The sequence below is a fragment of the Garra rufa genome, chromosome 5, assembly GCF_049309525.1.
Source record: "Garra rufa chromosome 5, GarRuf1.0, whole genome shotgun sequence".
Lineage (NCBI taxonomy): Eukaryota > Metazoa > Chordata > Actinopteri > Cypriniformes > Cyprinidae > Garra > Garra rufa.
Window position 1 is genome coordinate 13,651,891 of NC_133365.1, and position 18,789 is coordinate 13,670,679.

At 37.1% G+C, this 18,789-nt stretch overlaps 1 protein-coding gene across 1 annotated transcript in view; it reads left to right on the top strand.

Annotated features, from left to right (window-relative positions):
• The first annotated feature begins 12,093 nt into the window (after window positions 1-12,093).
• The window catches only part of dapk1 (death-associated protein kinase 1), a 97,248-nt gene continuing 90,552 nt past the window's right edge, over window positions 12,094-18,789 (top strand). The window contains exons 1-2 of the mRNA XM_073840229.1: window positions 12,094-12,205; window positions 12,711-12,871. Coding sequence (XP_073696330.1) covers window positions 12,810-12,871 — 62 coding nt within the window. The 5' untranslated portion in view covers window positions 12,094-12,205; window positions 12,711-12,809. The remainder of the gene's footprint in view (window positions 12,206-12,710; window positions 12,872-18,789) is intronic.

Sequence of the window (18,789 nt, forward strand, 5' to 3'; positions counted from 1 at the left end):
TGTAAAAGCCTTTTTACACCAAAAGCCTCAGGCTTATAGAAAAGTAAATTCACGTCTGTAGACCACAGAAGAAAAAATGTCAACTCTTTAGCAAGGGAAATCAAATGTTAGATTATCTTTAGTAATTTTTGCTTAATAGTATGGATGAATTGGATCATGGAAGGTCAGCAGCAAAGACATTGGTTAATAACATGGGATTAAATACATAAAGGATATTTGTATTATTTAACATGTTTAATTATTGCAGGTTTGTGTCATATTCTGAGTTTAATTGTTTTTATGTTTTTATTCATTTTGAGGAACACTGTATCTGTTTTTTTTTAGTAAATGAGATGAATTAATGCATGTTCACATTTATTCTAGAACTAAAGTAACATCTTACTCATGATTTCTCTCAACATGTAGCTGCAAATAAGTAGCAAATAAGTAGCTGCCCCAAACCTGCTTATGAGTCTTTTAGTGAATCAAAAGCACTCAAAGTAACCAGACTGGTCCGATTCACGAGACTCTTATAAATTGGGGAATCGAAAACATACATTGTAACCATTCTTGAACCATTCGTTCCACATTCTTGAACCAATGACTCTTATGATCTTGTTCTGTGAGTCGTAAAATATCATTCTAAGAACAAGGATTCTACGCTGATTCGTTAAGTGAAAACACACACACACACACACACACACACACACACACACACACACACACACACACACACACACACACACACACACACACACATGCACACACCTAGCTTATTGTGCGACTTAATATAGGCTATTCAGTTGAAGATTTACATTGTCAAAATTACTTTAGGCCTATTGAAATAATGAATTAATTGAAAAATTTATTAAACTGTTTATTTTTTGTATCCTATAGTCAGAGCTGGGTAGATTAGTCTACTCACAAATTGTAATCCATTACTGATTCCAAATTACATGACAAAAATTGTAATGTAATCCATTATTCTGAAAGTAAATGTAATACTCTTTGATTACTTTTTGATTACTTTTAACTCATTTATCACATTGATTTTATAATATTATACCATATTTACATAAAAATACAAAGAGTAAGAAAATATATTACATTTGTTTTTTATTAACAACATGAAGCGAATTAAACATTATATCATGTCAAGGTTTCCCAAACTGGCGTTTGCGAAAGAACTGCAGGGGGTTTATAAATTTGATGAAAAATTAATAAAAATAATTTTTAAATCATAAAAAAATCCGATGACAAAATAGTTTGTGAATTTGTGCATAATTTGTTTGAAAGACAAAAGCCTTCTAAAGACATAGAAATACATGTTTAAATAACCTTCAAATAATCAGTGTGTTCATCAGTAGTTGATGCAACGTTGAAACACTTCTTAAACCAGAAATAATTGTTGTAAATTAGTGGTCAAATGCTGCGTCGGAAAATGTAAAGATAAAAAAGAGGAACTAGGAAGTATCAGTAAAAATAAGAATAATTTGTTGCTATTGTGTTAATAATATGTAATCATGTAATCCATAAAATAGTAACTGTAGTCTGATTACGAGTATTTTAAAATGTAATTTAATCTAATTACAAGTACTTAATTATCTGATTACTTAATCTAGATTACATGTAATCAGTTACTACCCAGCTCTGCCTCCACTTATTGGGTTTCATTACAGATATGTGTCTAAACACACCTTTTTCAAGAATTTGTTGCTCAATGAGAAGGAAGACATCAGTAAATATAGTGAATACAGAAACTAATGCATTCAGTGTTACATCCAAACAGTAATCTGATAACAGATAGCACGCTGAAAGATCACATCCAGAGATAAACACACTTATTATGCTGACACTATGAGTTCAGGTTTCCAGTAAAACAACCTTCTACAGTGCAGCGGCGTACACTTGGAGGTGAGCGTCGACAGCACAACTGCTTAAACCCACATGTGTCATGCGGCTGTGCCATTTTAGAGGAATAAAAAAAACACACACCCAGTGAAAATTACACACTGGCAGTTTCAGAGGAGCAGAACTTGTTACACAAATACGCAAACAAACAAAGCCAAAGCATAGCTAAGGTCTCCAAATTGCTATGTGTGTAACCATCAAATTACAAGGCAACATTATAGTTTATGCAGCAATAAAAACCGTAATTATGTATTGTGGGTTCATAAATTGGTTAGATCTCAAATTTAGGTCGCTGCTAGATGCTAAATACCTTTCTGTTAATTTGCTCCCTCTTTCATTTCCTTTGATATGCTCATTGCGGTGAGATAAACCCCAGGAAATAATAGGGCCCTTGATTGGGACACGCTGCCAAAGCACACCAAGCAAATCGAGTGGAATATAAATATATATATATATTCTCCTAAAATATTACAGCATAATGGCAATAATGAAACATTCATAATCATAAGGGAAGTGTTCAGAAACCAAAATGGCTTTCACAGAGAAACTCTTGACCTCTGGGTTATACTGACTCGTTTAGGTTTTTGTTAGAGGCCCTATTTAATGGCTGAAATCTTTTTAATCTTTTTATACGAGCTCAAACATTTCCTCCGGGAAAATATGACGTTGCCTAGAGACGTGCAAACTTTCTTTGTAGTATGTGTCGTCATGTACCGTTTAGATTTACATAGCACTCACTTCAGAAGGGTTTGTGGTAGCATTACTGCCACATATACCTCAGTACTAATTGGCAGATAAATCTACACCAGAACTAGTGTAACCACAACATTAGTTTCTGCTATGAGCACTCATATATCCACAATAAGGAGGCTTTACTAACCAGACGAATTGAATTTACAGCATATATCAATCTATATATTTAAAAAAGTCTGAGTGGCAGTTGTTGACATTCACTCTGCCTCAACTCAATAGTCAGGAACAGAGTTATGCAGGGCCTGATTCTATAAGTAGCATTGTGTTCACTGAAGTAGATTATAGAATTTATGAAAGCAATGTCAGATCCTATTTGGCCTGACGCTGCGCCTGCACATTGGAATCACTGACAGAGGCAAAATGAAGTTAATTAGGTACAGGGCTGCTCCAGCAGTGTGCTCGCTGAACTGTGGCTGTGGGATAAGACTTCACTAATCCAGGTTTGGGAGGAAAACATAAGCTTGTGGTTCTGGAAGGCTTGTGGCTCTGGACTGGCTGTGGTGCATGTTTGAGAATCTTTCTGGGGAGTCGAGAAGAAAAATACAGTGAAATTTGCTTTGACTGTATCTAAAAATTGACTAGTTTTTTTTGTTTGTTTTCTGTGAAAGACAAAATTATAAATTTTATTTCAGTATGACAGTAACAATTTCCAGTGGTTCATGTTAGTGTTTATTCATCTTTGTTAAAGGGGTCATCTAAGTTCATATGATTCTTAAGGTTCTTAATGAAAAGTCTATAATCTTTGCAAATGGCCTTTCTTAATAATGTGTTGGTTAGCAAGTTTCGCAGCTAAAGTAAACATTACAGCTAGTCATCCCACATCAGAGAGGGGCGGGGCGAGCAGAGCTCATTAGCATTTAAAGGAACATACAACAGAATAGCTTGCTCTAAAAAGGACTGATTTTGACAAGGTAAAAAGAGTGTTTTTTACAGTACCATTGAGGATTACTTTAACCAATGTATGTTATAGACTTCTCATTAAGACCCTAAAGAATCATATCAACTTGTGGAAAATGGGCATCCGATGACCCCTTTAAAATATATTTAAACTTCTTGTTCAATATGGCATTTCAAAGCGAAGCACGCACTTCGTTCACGCGATCAGCTTGTCATCCAGTGTTTTCTGCCACTCAGAACGGCTTAGTTCACACTAAATGTCTATGATTGTGATCACTTGACGATATGAAACGATAGGTCTTCTGGCAAAAAAGGTCTTACTCTAACATAAAGTTGTGTTTTGGGCCATTATGCTTTGGCACAGTATCTGTGAAACAAACTAAAACCGAAAGCACAATATGGCACAAATCTGTTTTAGCTGCGCATTCCAAAGCGAAGCATGCACTTGGTTTACGCGATTAGCTTGGGTGACCATACATCCTCTTTTTCCCGGACATGTCCTCTTTTTGGACTTAAAAAAATGCGTCCGGCCGGGATTCCTAAATCGCACAAAATGTCCAGGATTCGGATTTTGCTTCCGACAGTCGCCATTCATTGTGTGCGTTTTCAATATGCAGAGTTTTTAACTCGCTTTGGATGCAGCTCGTATTGAATGTAGGGTTGCCAAATCCACGGAATTGGATGATTTTAAACTGTTGCAGCAGGTTGATTTTCTCCCGTAGGTTAAATGTTTGAAATATTGCATAAATTCCATTTGACTGAAATGCTTATATTGAAACATTTTGCATTCTACCTGTGATAAAACTGTGATGGATATTAGTTTTGTGAAGGATGGCCACTGTGGTAAGAAGCTTTTTAGCTGTGTTTATAATAAATATGCATAACGGTGACTGTAAAATGTGTAGTATTTGACAAAAGAATTCTAAAAGATCGAGCACAAATTCCACAAAAATATTAATATTTCTGAAGCATCATGTGACACTGAAGATTGGAGAAAGGCTGCTGAAAATTCAGCTTCACTATCACAGGAATAGATTGCATTTTAAAACATATTCAAATAGAAAACTGTTATTTTATTTTATAGTAATATTACTATTTTTACTGTATTTTGATCAAATAAAAACAACATTGGTGAGCATAAGAGACTTCTTTCAAAACATTTTTAAAAAATCCACAAACTTTTCCACATTACATTTACACTTTATCTTCATTAGGACACATAAACACCTTTTTGTATTAACAAGCATAGTCAGAGGTCTGCCTTGTCTCTAATGTGTGTGGACATGTGAAGTGGGCATAATGAGCGAGCTGGGAGGAGCACATTATCCCATGACAGGAACACCATGGGGGATATAAGTAGGGTTGAAGAAAGCGGGGAGGTGTTCCGATTCCTCCACATCCCTGCTGGGCACCTAGATCTCCAGCATTTTATCTGAGTCAATCTGCTGGAAAAGAGGCTTTGAAGATTTGGCTTCTTTTTGCTAATAAAAAAAAACTTAATTTCCTCCATTCCATTTTAGTTCAATGCATATGAAAGCAAGAAGTCATCTTAGCACCTGTTCATCATGTGAGCTTTGTGTAGAGGTAAATATATAAAGCTGACTTGACTGTAATTTAAATGTAAGCAAGGCAGCCTAAACTTTTTTAAATATATATATATTTTTTTTCAAATAAATGCTTGTGAAATGAAAAGCACCAGACAATAAAAAGGGAATTTATTAAAGGGCTCTCCTAACAGAAAGAGATGAATCGAGCCTGCAAAAATGAGATGAAATTCTTGAACATATTGAAAATGTGTTCCCAGTCAAAGCTTGGATGAGTTCAGCACTGGCATTCTTCCACATCCCCACACCCTTATCTGAAACACTGTAAAGGAAAGCTAAGGTAGCACAACCAATGGCACTTCCATAAATAATACACTTTTTCAAAATGTTGTACTTATTCCTTTTGCTTTTTGTAATACACATTCAACAGCCTAAACATTAGAATACTTCCTTTTGTTATGTTATCATGTTTTCTGCATGAGGTCATGATTTTAACAGTTGTTTTTACTTTTTCGCTCATTCTCGTTGAGTCATCGCTATTGCAAAACAGATCATAAAAGAGGAAACAGACAACACTTGCATTTCACACTTAAAGTCAAGCCCGAAATTATTCATACCTCTGGCAAATTCTGACTTAAAGTTACTTTTATTCAACCAGCAAGTTTTTTTTGTTTTTTTTTTTACCTGAAATGACAGGCTTCTCCCAAAAGATAATAAGATGATGTACAAGAGGCATCATTGTGGAAAAAATATTTCTCAGCATTTATTTACATTTGAACAAAAAGTGTCATGTCCAAAATGTGCAAACTGTCAGAGTCTATGGGAAAATCCAAAGTTCTATACCATTCCAAATAGTCCAAGCTGTTCTAAAACATCCTTATTACCCTGATTCATTGGGGACAGCTGTTTTAATCAACTCAACAGGTGAAAAACAGGAGCTCTCTGCTTTTGGTTTGTGGACAGTCATGGCTAAGACAAAGAAGTTCACTGAGGACCTGCGGCTGCGCATTGTGGCTGCTCACAAGTCAGGAAAGGGCTATAGCTACAGTATTATTAAAAAATACAAGACATTCCGCACTCTGAAAAATCTCAGAGGACGTGGTCGGAAGCCAAAAGTGACACCTGTGCTGGCCAGGAGGATACTGAGAAAGGCAAAAAAAGAATCCAAGGATCACCACCAAGGCCATCCTGATGAATCTGGTCTCTGCTGGTGGCAACATCTCAAGGCAGACAGTCCACAGACACTGCACACCGCTGGGTTCCACAGATGCAGACCAAGGAGGACACCACTTCTCCAGATAAGGCACACAAAAGTCTGCTTGGCCTGGACAAAGAAGAAGACTTCTGGTCTTCTGTTTTATGGTCAGATGAAACAAAAATTTAATTGTTTGGCCACAATGATGTAGCCTTCATTTGGCGTAAAAAAGGAGAAGCCTTCAACCCTAAGAACACCATCCCCACTGTCAAACATGGTGGTGGGAACCTAATGTGGGTTCAGCAGGTGGACCAGGAAAACTAATCACAGTAAACGGCACCATGAAAAAGGAGCAATACATCAAAATTCTCAACAACAACATCAGGCAGTCTGCAGAGAAACTTGGCCTTGGGCACCAGTGGACATTTCAGCACGACAACGACCCAAAACACACAGCAAAAGTAGTGAAGAAATGGTTAGCAGACAAGAACATTAACGTTTTGCAGTGGCCCAGCCAGAGTCCTGACTTAAATCCAATTGAGAATCTGTGGAGGGAGCTAAAGATCAGGGTGATTGCAAGGAGACCCTCCAACCTGAAAGAGATGGAGCTCATCGCTTAAAAAAAAATGGGAAAAAAATACCAGTGGAGACATGCAATAAAGGCTTTTCTATTGATTATTAAAGGACCACTCCACTTTTTTTGGAAATAGGCTCATTCTCCAACTCCCCCCGAGTTAATAAGTTGAGTTTTACCGTTTTGAAATCCATTCAGCCGTTCTCCTGTTCTGGCGATATCACTTTTAGCATAGCTTAGCATAGATCATTGGACCTATTAGACCAATAGCATCATGTTCAAAAATGACCAACGAGTTTCGATATTTCGACTATTTAAAACTTGACTCGTCTGTAGTTATATCGTGTACTAAGTCCGGTGGAATGGCTGATAAGATTAGGAACTTCACTCCCATTCCGGCGTAATAGTCAAGGAAGTTTGCTGCCGTAATAACGCTGAAGCAGGAGCAGTAATACCACGCAGCACATGTGCAAATGCTAAACTAGCTGGGAACTCATTTCTGATATTACTCCGCCTGCTTCGGCCATATTACTCCAGCAAACTTCCTTGACTATTACGCCGGAATGGGAGTGTAGTTCCTAATCTTATCAGCCTAGAAACTCGCAGCTTTGCATTTCCACCGGTCTTAGTACACGATATAACTACAGAAGAGTCAAGTTTTAAATACAACAAATATGGAAACTTGTTGGTCATTTTTGAACGCGATGCTATTGGTCTAATAGGATTCAATGATCTATGCTAAGCTATGCTAAAAGTGATATCGGCAGAACAGGAGAACGGCTGAATGGATTTCAAAACGGTAAAAATCAACTTATTAACTCGGGGGGAGTTGGAGAATGAGCCTATTTCCAAAAAAGGTGGAGTGTTCCTTTAAGAAGGGTATGAAAAATTTTGGACATGCCACTTTTTGTTCAAATGTAAATAAAAGCCGAAAAAAAAAATTCCACAATGATGCCTCTTGTACATTGTCTTATTATCTTTTGGGAGAAGCCTGTGTCATTTCCGGGCAAAAAAAAACTTGCTGGTTGAATAAAAGTAACTTCAAGTCAGAATTTGCCAGGGGTATGAATAATTTCGGGCTTCACTGTATATAGTTGAAAAAGAAAGTAGCTTATTATTATCATCATTTTTTATTATTGAGGGGCCTGGATAAATCCTTTAAAGAGAGTTCCTGTTTCCGTGCGAGGTGAAAATGTTGAGATTGTGAGTGAATAGTCGAAAAAGCCTCAAAAACGCCTGTGGCTTCAACATGGTGGCAGGAAAACAAAGACTCTGTCAGATATTGTAACTGAGATTTTACAAGTAAGACAGCTGGATGGGTTGTATTGTAAGTTAAAGCCAACGTGTTTACACCTATCATTTGGCTGTCAAGACGGCTGTTTGTGTAACTCTGAGGCATAGATTAGAGACATAAACATAAGGGACATAAAATGTGCAGGTACAGACGCTTGTGGGTGTTTCCTCATGGTCATGTGTATGTCGCCCTGTGTTTGCCTGAATGTGTGTGAACAGCTGTGAAAACACCAGTGATTTACGAGCACCGGTGGCCATACAGAGGACAGGGGAGCACTTTAGTTTCCGAGTATGATGTAGCTCATTCTGTCACCCTCTAATCACATTTGACCATGTTGTTCTGACACTGACTCAACAGCATAAATATAAAGTTGTCACAAGGGATATATTTTAGTAACTAAGATTTGGAGTCAGAAGGCCAGGATTTTTTACAAATATTTTTCTGTTACATTACTGGTTCACCATTTTTATTTGTTTATATGTTAGCCAATAAGATTTAAATGTAGTTATCACAGGAAAAGGTTATTGTGGAAATATTGTGCATTTTTTAATTAGATTTTTGTTCCATTTTGATTACATACCTCAACAAAAGTCATTCAAAACCACTTGTGAATCAATACTCCATAATCACCTCAGTATGGCCATTTCAACATTCTGGGCTATTAAAACAGGCTTGTGTATATCTGACTTTCCAAACTGAATAAACTGACAGTAATTTGATTAAGATTTGTCATCATGTAAACTGGGTTAATATAACAAACTTTGGGCAATAAAAAATGTCAAGTTTAAAGGTCAGACCTATGATACATATTAACACAAGGTAAATACAGATGCAGGCTGAGCAGGTGTGAGAGAGAACCTGTCAAATCAGGTTATTAAAAGTAGAAAAGGTCAAACACAAACACAACACTCACCCTGTGGACACGAGGGACTTCATGCATGAGTGTTTGAGGAGAGACTGAAAAAGCACCTGTGAAGAAAAGAAAATCCCTCAGTACTACAATAGTCTTATGAATTGAGGGACTGTGGTGGTAATATGTGGATAGTGGACTGAATGTTTTGTCTCATCATGAGCCGAAAGCCGGTCACAAAAGCCTGACAATCTTTTCTGATTTAGTGTATGTTTATGTCAAAGGAAGGTGAGTTTTAATTAGCTAGTTGTTTCATTTAATTGTCTAACGTATGGCTAAAATGGCCTAACACCCGTCGTCTACCATTTTAGACACAAGATGGCGCACTGAAAGCACAGAGGAGTGATTTCAAATCTTTGACAGGACTGTCTAAATTTATTCACTAGAGAAAACAATGTGAGATATTACATTATATTCGTTGCCATATTATTTCGCAGAAGCGCAATGCACGCAGTGTTGCTACAGGCTATATTTACCGTTCTCTCAGTTACATGAGACTATAAACAGGAAAACATAACAGCAAATTATCATGACAGTGTAAGTCTGACACTTTCTGTAATAAGTCAGTCTGTCCAACATATGTCATCAATGCGGGGATGATAATAACTACCTTACTAGTCAACACTTAATGAAGGCAGACATGAGTCAAAACATATAAAAGACTGACACTAACAATCTGCTGTCGACAATGAGCTGTGAGGCATGTTTATTTCAGCACACTGTGAGTTTTTTTCTGTGAAGACAACACGCCTTTGTACTAAACCGAGCACAAAAGTGTCTGATAAACTTGAAATGCGATAAAATCTCAAATATTATTAGAGTGTGTTATAGGTTGGATGTATGTGTTCACTACCTTCAAATACCACATTTATGTGTCACTGTCTAGAAACTATGTTACCAAAATTTTGTATAGTAAAAAGGGTTCTATATAGTGTACCATCCAGTTTAACTCAAGCAGGTTAACTTTTACGGGCTTTGCTTTGCCTGTCTATGGAGCTCATAACTCGCATTGTAGGCGCACTGTACATCTGTAACAGTAGATGGCGCTAGTGTATGATAATCTGCAAATAATCAGACGTTATACAAAAGGTGCTTTAAAATAAAATATTAGACTATAGAATATAAAATATTACAGGTATTTACTTTCAATCAATTTAAAAATATATAATTTTAGAGACTTTTCATGAGACAATATAGTATTCATTAGAGAATATATGCTGCAGAACATTAGGCTATTTTCAGAGAACTGTTAAGCATTTATAGAAAAGACAGATAGAAAGACAGACAGACATACAGATAGATAGATAGATAGATAGATAGATAGATAGATAGATAGATAGATAGATAGATAGATAGATAGATAGATAGATAGATAGATAGATAGATAAAAAGACAGACAGACAGACAGACAGATAGATAGATAAAAAGACAGACAGACAGACAGATAGATAGATAGATAGATAGATAGATAGATAGATAGATAGATAGATAGATAGATAGATAGATAGATAGATAGATAGATAGAAATACAGACGTTGATAGATAGATAGATAGATAGATAGATAGATAGATAGATAGATAGATAGATAGATAGATAGATAGATAGATAGATAGATAGATAGATAGACGGATAGACGGATAGACGGATAGAAAGACCGACATTTAGATAGATAGGTAGGCAGACAGACAGACAGATAGACAAATAGAAATACAGACGTTGATAGATAGATAGATAGATAGATAGATAGATAGATAGATAGATAGATAGATAGATAGATAGATAGATAGATAGATAGATAGATAGATAGATAGATAGATAGATAGATAGGCAGACAGACAGGCAGATAGGCAGATAGATAGACAGATGGATAGAAAGACAGACATTTAGATACATAGGTAGGCAGACAGACAGACAGACAGACAGACAGATAGACAAATAGAAAGACAGACATTGATAGATAGATAGATAGATAGATAGATAGATAGATAGATAGATAGATAGATAGATAGATAGATAGATAGATAGATAGATAGACAGACAGACAGATAGATAGATAGACAGACAGACAGACAGACAGACAGACAGACAGACAGACAGACAGACAGACAGACAGACAGACAGACAGACAGACAGACAGATAGATAGATAGATAGATAGATAGATAGATAGATAGATAGACAGATGATAGAAAGACAGACATTTAGATACATAGGTAGGCAGACAGACAGACAGACAGATAGACAAATAGAAAGACAGATGTTTACAGACAGACAGATAGATAGATAGATAGATAGATAGATAGATAGATAGATAGATAGATAGATAGATAGATAGATAGATAGACAGACATTTAGATAGATAGATAGATAGATAGATAGATAGATAGATAGATAGATAGATAGATAGATAGATAGATAGATAGATAGATAGATAGATAGGCAGACAGACAGACAGACAGACAGACAGACAGACAGACAGACAGACAGACAGATAGACAAATAGAAAGACAGACATTGATAGATAGATAGATAGACAGACAGACAGACAGACAGATAGGCAGACAGATAGAAAGAGACATTTAGATAGATAGGTAGGCAGACAGACAGATAGGCAGACGGATAGAAAGAGACATTTAGATAGATAGACAGACAGACAGACAGATAGGCAGACGGATAGAAAGAGACATTTAGATAGATAGGTAGGCAGACAGACAGACAGACAGACAGACAGACAGACAGACAGACAGACAGACAGACAGACAGACAGACAGAAAATAGAAAGACAGATGTTGATAGATAGATAGATAGATAGATAGATAGATAGATAGATAGATAGATAGATAGATAGATAGATAGATAGATAGATAGATAGATAGATAGATAGATAGATAGATAGATAGATATTAACACATCTGAAGAGTATTGATCAAAATGTCTAGACTTATAACGAGCGTTTCTCCACAGCGCCCCCTTCAGGTGAACTGCTGGCGGTCTCATTACAGAGAGCCCCGCACCATCTACATTGTTACAATCCTCCCATTTCCTGCAACACAACACTTCCATGTCTCGCGTGAAGGGTATGCTGTTTTATCCCTTCACACTGGATCGTACCTGCTGCCTAGCCACTGACAACGATGGAAATGTAAAGGTAAGCTACTTTTATTCGCTTTTATCGAAGTAATAAGCATGTTACCGGTACGAGCATGCTATACACTCTGGTTAGACCGTGTGAGTAAAGAAGGAATACGCCAGGTTTCTCTAACAATATGAAAGCTACAAGGGAGGGCGTATGTTTAATGAAACACTGGCACTTTACATGAGGTGTCAACCGCCAACTTCCCTGTGTGATTCGGTTATCTTGCCGTGGTGAGTGAACACAGGGGTTACGTATGGATCACGAACAGAAACACACATCAAGCAGCGCTGTTCACTTGGCAACGCCAAGCGCCGTAGACGCCTTAACAAAACCACTGTTACCTTCTCCCGTGTGGGCTTGACTAGTTTCTACCCACCGTGAGCGTACACAAACACTGCCTGACATGCGGTGAGCGTGGTCAGGGTTTCAGAAGAGGTTTCTATACGAGTCGTCAAGACACTGAGCGTTTTTACGCACGACACACGCGTTTTCCTCACGCAACTCTCTCTCTCCGCAGAGCGAATATGAGAGGGGTTCGCCGCAAACTGTCATTAGGTTGACAGAGATGGGCTGCTGATTTGGGAATCCCGGAGAGCTGGAAGCGCCCAGGAGCACCATGACCGTGTTCAACCAGGAGAATGTGGAGGATTATTATGAGATTGGAGACGAGCTCGGGAGGTAGGTTATGGGTTACATACCAGATTTTGGGCGTGAGGTGAAATTTCTTTTTTAATGCAGTTAGTTGTTTTGGATGAATTATTTACATAGGGGCGTTTTTAGGTGAACTGGGACATTTCTTCCAGTCATCTGAATGGCAGAATGTCTCCCAGTTTACTCTATACATTTCTTAAACAACTATTTTATTGTGATTAACTTCAGAAAGGGGGGTTTCCACAGTGATGCCATAGAGGAACCATTTTGGGATCCAGAAAGAACCTAAACTGACTCATTTCACAATAAAGAATTGTTTATGTAGTTGAATTCCTCTTGGAACCATATATTCCATTTTTGAAGAGTGAAATACTGAATACACCATCTTTGTTGTTCAATCAGCATGCATAAGTCAGCTTTAAGATGTAAGATGGTGCATATGTCTCTCGGTGTGAGCTGTACTACTAAAAAGTACCTAGAAGAACCATGATATTACCCTAGCCATGGTAATATCATAGTATTTTTTGAAGTAGCTTAATCTGCCATGCAGGTACCATTCAGTACTGTGCTATATGTTTTAATGTACAATTACTGCACCATGGTACCACCACAGTACTGGACACCATGTAAGAAATGGTGGAGTTGTTGTCAGGGTGGTCTTAAATCATTATTGGGTGTCCCAAACCCTTCTGGAGCCAAAAGTATCACTGGTTGTCACTCTAGACAGATGTTCATGCATTCCTAGTTGTAATGATCTTCAATGGCATTTATTGATTAATGGGGTTCAGATGGCTCTGAAGGTCTGCTGTGTAGATTTCTCTTCTGGGAGTCCCGCTTGACAGGCTGATCATGATAAATTGGGTTAGTCTGCTATGCTGAGAATCTGCGACAATTACATTTTTACTCTATAATTTGGCTGTTAAAGACATCCATTCAGTACCTGATTTAATTTTGCAAGGTATCACAACTCATTTCGCATTAACATGCAATCCCACTATGGTTTTTGTTTCACTTACTTCCATTTACATGCATGTGAATGCTGGAGATTATAAATGCAAGCTTATGCGATGATCTGTGATGAACAGAATATTGATATGTCATTGCCTGACCTTAAATTTTAAACAAAATCTAAAGCTGTTGGTTTGCAGTATTGCTTATGTTTTTAAAAAAAGTGTGTGACATCATATCACAGTCGCTGCAGTGTCCAGCTGTCTGCAGAAATTTCACATGCTCGAAATCCAGTTTGTCCAATGCTTAAGGCATTACATTAACACAGTGAGTTTATGGTGGTCCTTAGACTTTGAAAATACCAACTGTGCAATATTTAGTGTAACATTTCATCACTGGTGGTCAAGAGATAGATGTTCTTTTGAACTGGGTTTCATGAGAATGCAGTTTCTTGGATTCCCATTGACTGCTGCGTGTGTGGGTGATAAATCACCACGCAGATAGGAATGAGTCTGCTCCTTGTGTGGGTTGTGGGAAATCGGGCTCTTTTGTATTTAAGAAAAATATTTTAATGTGCTAGTGCTCACGTAACAGTCTAAAGGATGCCGATGCACTGCTCACGCTCAGTAAAATCGATTGCATAATGCGTAAACGTACTGAGAGACTAAGAATTGAATGTTGGATATGTTGAAATAGGATGTTCTTGTCATTGGCTCCTGAGGGATGACTGCGTCTTTCAGTCGTTCTGATTACATAATTGACTCAGTGAATGTAAAGCTGACTTGCTTACTCCAGTTATTGCTGAATTTAGCCGCTTTTGTATTAGAGAAGCAGTGTTATTTTTCACTTTGTGATTCTCACAAGAATTGCATTTGGAAAATACTGTTAATTTGCATATTTCTGAGCATTGATTTTGTGTTTAAGTCTGGACAGGTTTTAATTGACAGTTGGGTGTTTTAACTGTTTAAATATGCATGATCTGTCTCTTTATTTATTGGTAATCTTTATAATTTGAGTGTTAAATTTAAAACACCTGCTTTAAACAATTGTGTAAAAGTGTTTTGCATTTATGCTGTCGTTGAATTTTTATTCACATGTGTGATATAGCATTTACATATTCAAAGTTATTTGAATAGTATTGAAGACAAAACATTTGAATGTTATGGTCTCACCATGACAACTATATGACTATCATGAGTTACCAATTCCACTATTAGCAATAAGCAATGAATGGACTGAAGCTCGTTGAAGGAAAAGAGTCCCCCAATACCCCCATCCATCCCCCACAGAACAAAACCTCCAAATCAGGACCAGGAACGCCATTCACTGTTCTCAATTCAGCCATTAATTTCTTTACCCTCCTCACCAATATTCAGTGCTCAGCTTTGATGCCTCATCAGAATGGTTAAGCGTACCCCTCAGCACTGAAGCGCTAAATAACCCCGCATCAGACGGTGCTTGCGTGCTACTCAAGCTGTAAGGTTAAACACACAGGCTCTCTTCATGGAGCTTATGAGACTCCAATCCATGGACGCTCTTAAGTTGGGAGGCTTCTTTATTCTGATGGGAACTGCTCCGGGTGGTCCTCCTCAGAGTAGGAGGAGCAATGGTCTGTTGGCTAAATTTGAAGCGGGGGACTTGGCTGGCATTGCTTTTCATGGATTAGCACTATGAGCTGCCGGAAACCCGAAGAAGAAGTGTGTCGTTTTTACTCCAGTAGTGCCACTGAACTAAAATGTCACATGGGTTTCCCAAATTTTCCCACATCAGGGTTGATATTTAAAGGGATAGCTCATCTAAAAATGAAAATTCTGTCATTAATTACTCACCCTCATGTTGTTCCAAACCTTTAAGTTAACCTATGAGTCATTCTGTGCCAAATCAACCAAATTTCTAAAATTTCCATGGCTCAAATTGTTGATTTTGCTAATATTTTTTCTGAGGAAAGATAGACATGTATAGAGATGAAAGCCAAAATATTAAATGTCATGGATGAATATTTACTGAGTAATCCACTATTTTGTATAGGGAGGTCAAAATGGAAATTTTCAGCTGAGATTTAGAGTCAAGTTACAGGGGGGTAAAATGACTTTAGAAAAATGGCAGCATCATAATGTTATTTTTACACAGAGATTGGTAGGTCTATTAGTAAAATCTGCTGACTTTAGCAATCTTTGCTGAATTATGTGCTAATGGTGACCATTCACCATTGGAAAACAGCAATGGTGCAACAGCATTTTTTGAGTTTTTCTCCAAAGTTTACATGCCTGTAACTCAAGAAGTATTGAAGATATATTAATGCCCTTTTAGATGTTTCCCTTTTGGCCCTATGAAATTCGGTTTCAGAGATAATGGAATTTTAATTGCAATTGCAATTGTTTGGATAGAGGGAAATAAGATACAGTTCTAATTTCAACATTATTTCTTCTTAAAACGTTGTTTTTTAAATAAAATAAGTATTAGCTGTATACAAAGATACAAACCAACATTTGGCTTTCAACCACTGAAAATGGGTAATATTCAACAATCTGGACATGGAGCCTCATTGAGATCGCCATATCTCTGTGACTGAATGATTCCAAAAGAAAAGTTTATTTACAACTAGAATCCAAAAACAAATTGCAATATCTTTAATACTTCTTGAGTTATAGGCATGCAAACTTTGGGGGGAAAAATGCATGCATGTTGTTTTGACAGAAGAAAATGAGATTGTTCAGACGTTCCTCTTTAAAACAAAAGTGATCAAATTTTTTTTTTAATCTGACCCACATTTGGTTTTTGACTACTGAAAATGTGTACATTTTAACGATTTACTCCTGGAGCCATATTGAAATTTCAATATCTCTGGAACCGAATCTCATAGGGCATTAAAAATAAATATGCCAAAAGGAAAGTTTGTTAAGACTCAATATCGAATAGGGCATTAAGATATATTTAATACTTCTTGAGTTACCGGCATTCAAACTTTAGAGAAAAACGTGAAAAGTGCTGTTTCCCCATTTTAGAATGGTCACCATTGGCGCATAATTCAACAAGGATTGCTAAAGTCTACAGATTTTACTAATAAAACTACCAATCTCTGTGTAAAAATAACATTATGATGCTGCCATCTTTCTGAAGTCATTTTTACCCCCCTGTAACTTGACTCTAAATCTCAGGTGAAAATTGCCAAAATTGCCAAAAGATATAAGCAAAATCCAAAATTTGAGCCAGGGACCTCTGGTTGAGTTGACACGGAATGACCCTTTGGAACGACATGAGGGTGAGTAATTAATGACACAATTTTTATTTTTAGGTGAAATACTCTCACATATGTGACCCTGGACCACAAAACCAGTCTTAAGTCGCTGGGGTATATTTGTAGCAATAGCCAAAAATACATTGTATGGGTCAAAATAATTGATTTTTCTTTTATGCCAAAAATCATTAGGAAATTCAGTAAAGATGATGTTCCATGAAGATTTTTTGTAAAATTGCTACTGTAAATATATCAAAATGTAATTTTTGATTAGTATTATGCATTGTTAAGAACTTAATTTGGGCAACTTTAAAGGTGATTTTCTCAGTATTTTGATTTTTTTGCACCCTCAGATTTCAGATATTCAAATAGATGTATCTTGGCCAAATATTGTCCTATCCTAACAAACCATATATCAATAGAAAGCTTATTTATTGAGCTTTCATATGATGTATACAGCTCAGTTTTGTAAAATTTAACCTTATGACTGGTTTTGTGGTCCAGGGTCACATATGTCTATCAGACATCACTCAACAACTTTTGAACAGGAGTATGCTTGTCTGTCTGTTTCACACAGTATGGATCATAAGGTAAAAGGTAAACATCATCCTTAGTGCTAATGCCAAAAGAGAAGATGAATTCTCAACCAATAAGCAGCTCCTCTCATTTTTCAGTTCACACAGTAATGATATCTGAGTTCCTCTATTACATTAAGTCTCTTAGACCAACTCTAAGCTTGGCTGCTCCCGGTCTGTCTTGCCACTAATTGGTTCCCTTTTGTGTCTGTTTGCTCTGGCTGTGTGTGTGAAAGGGGAGGAGCAGCTTTTTGCTGGATCTCGCTATCACTTCAAGAGGCAGTGCTTGTGACTGTGTGGTTTTGAAGAGTGTGCTCCAGAGAACTTATTACCCGGACACTGATGCTATTGAGACTCCTCCAAAAAGCTGAAATCCCAAGCAGTTTTTAGGAAGACCATTTTAACAATTTCCCCACCCCCCGTAATGATATGCAGAGTATGCAAGTTGTTTGTTGTTGACCTATATTTGTGCCCCAGTGAAATGTGTCAGAGGGTGCTTGTGCTGAGGTTCGGCCAGTGTGCAATATTAACTGATGTGGTGTACAGTCCTAGACATTTGGACACATGTCCAGTATTTGTTAATGTTTCCCATCTTGGATGTTACTGTAGACCTACAGTTGAAGTCAAAAGTTACATATACCTTGCAGAATCTGCAAAATGTTAATTACTTTACCAAAATAAGAGTGATCATACAAAATGCATGTTATTTCTTTATTTAGTACTGACCTGAATAAGATATTTCACATGAAAAATGTTTACATATAGTCCACAAGGGAAAATAATAGCTGAATTTATAAGAAGTGCCCCGTTCGAAAGTTTACATACGCTTGATTCTTAAAACTGTGTTGTTACCTGAATGATCCACAGCTGTTTTGTTTGTTTGTTTGTTTGTTTAGTGATAGTTGTTCATGAGTCCCTTGTTTGTCCTGAACAGTTTGATATCCATCTTTTCCACACTGAGGACAACTGAGGGACTCATATGCAACTGTTACTGAAGGTTTGAATGCTCCAGAAGGAAACATGATGCATTAAGAGAATAGGGGGGGGAAACTTTTTTCAATTTGAAGATCAGAGTAAATTTCACCTATTTTGTCTTCTGGGAACCAGATATCTTCTGTAGCTTCCAAAGGGCAGTACTAAATGAATAAAATATGATATTTATGCATAATTCTGTTCAAAAGTCT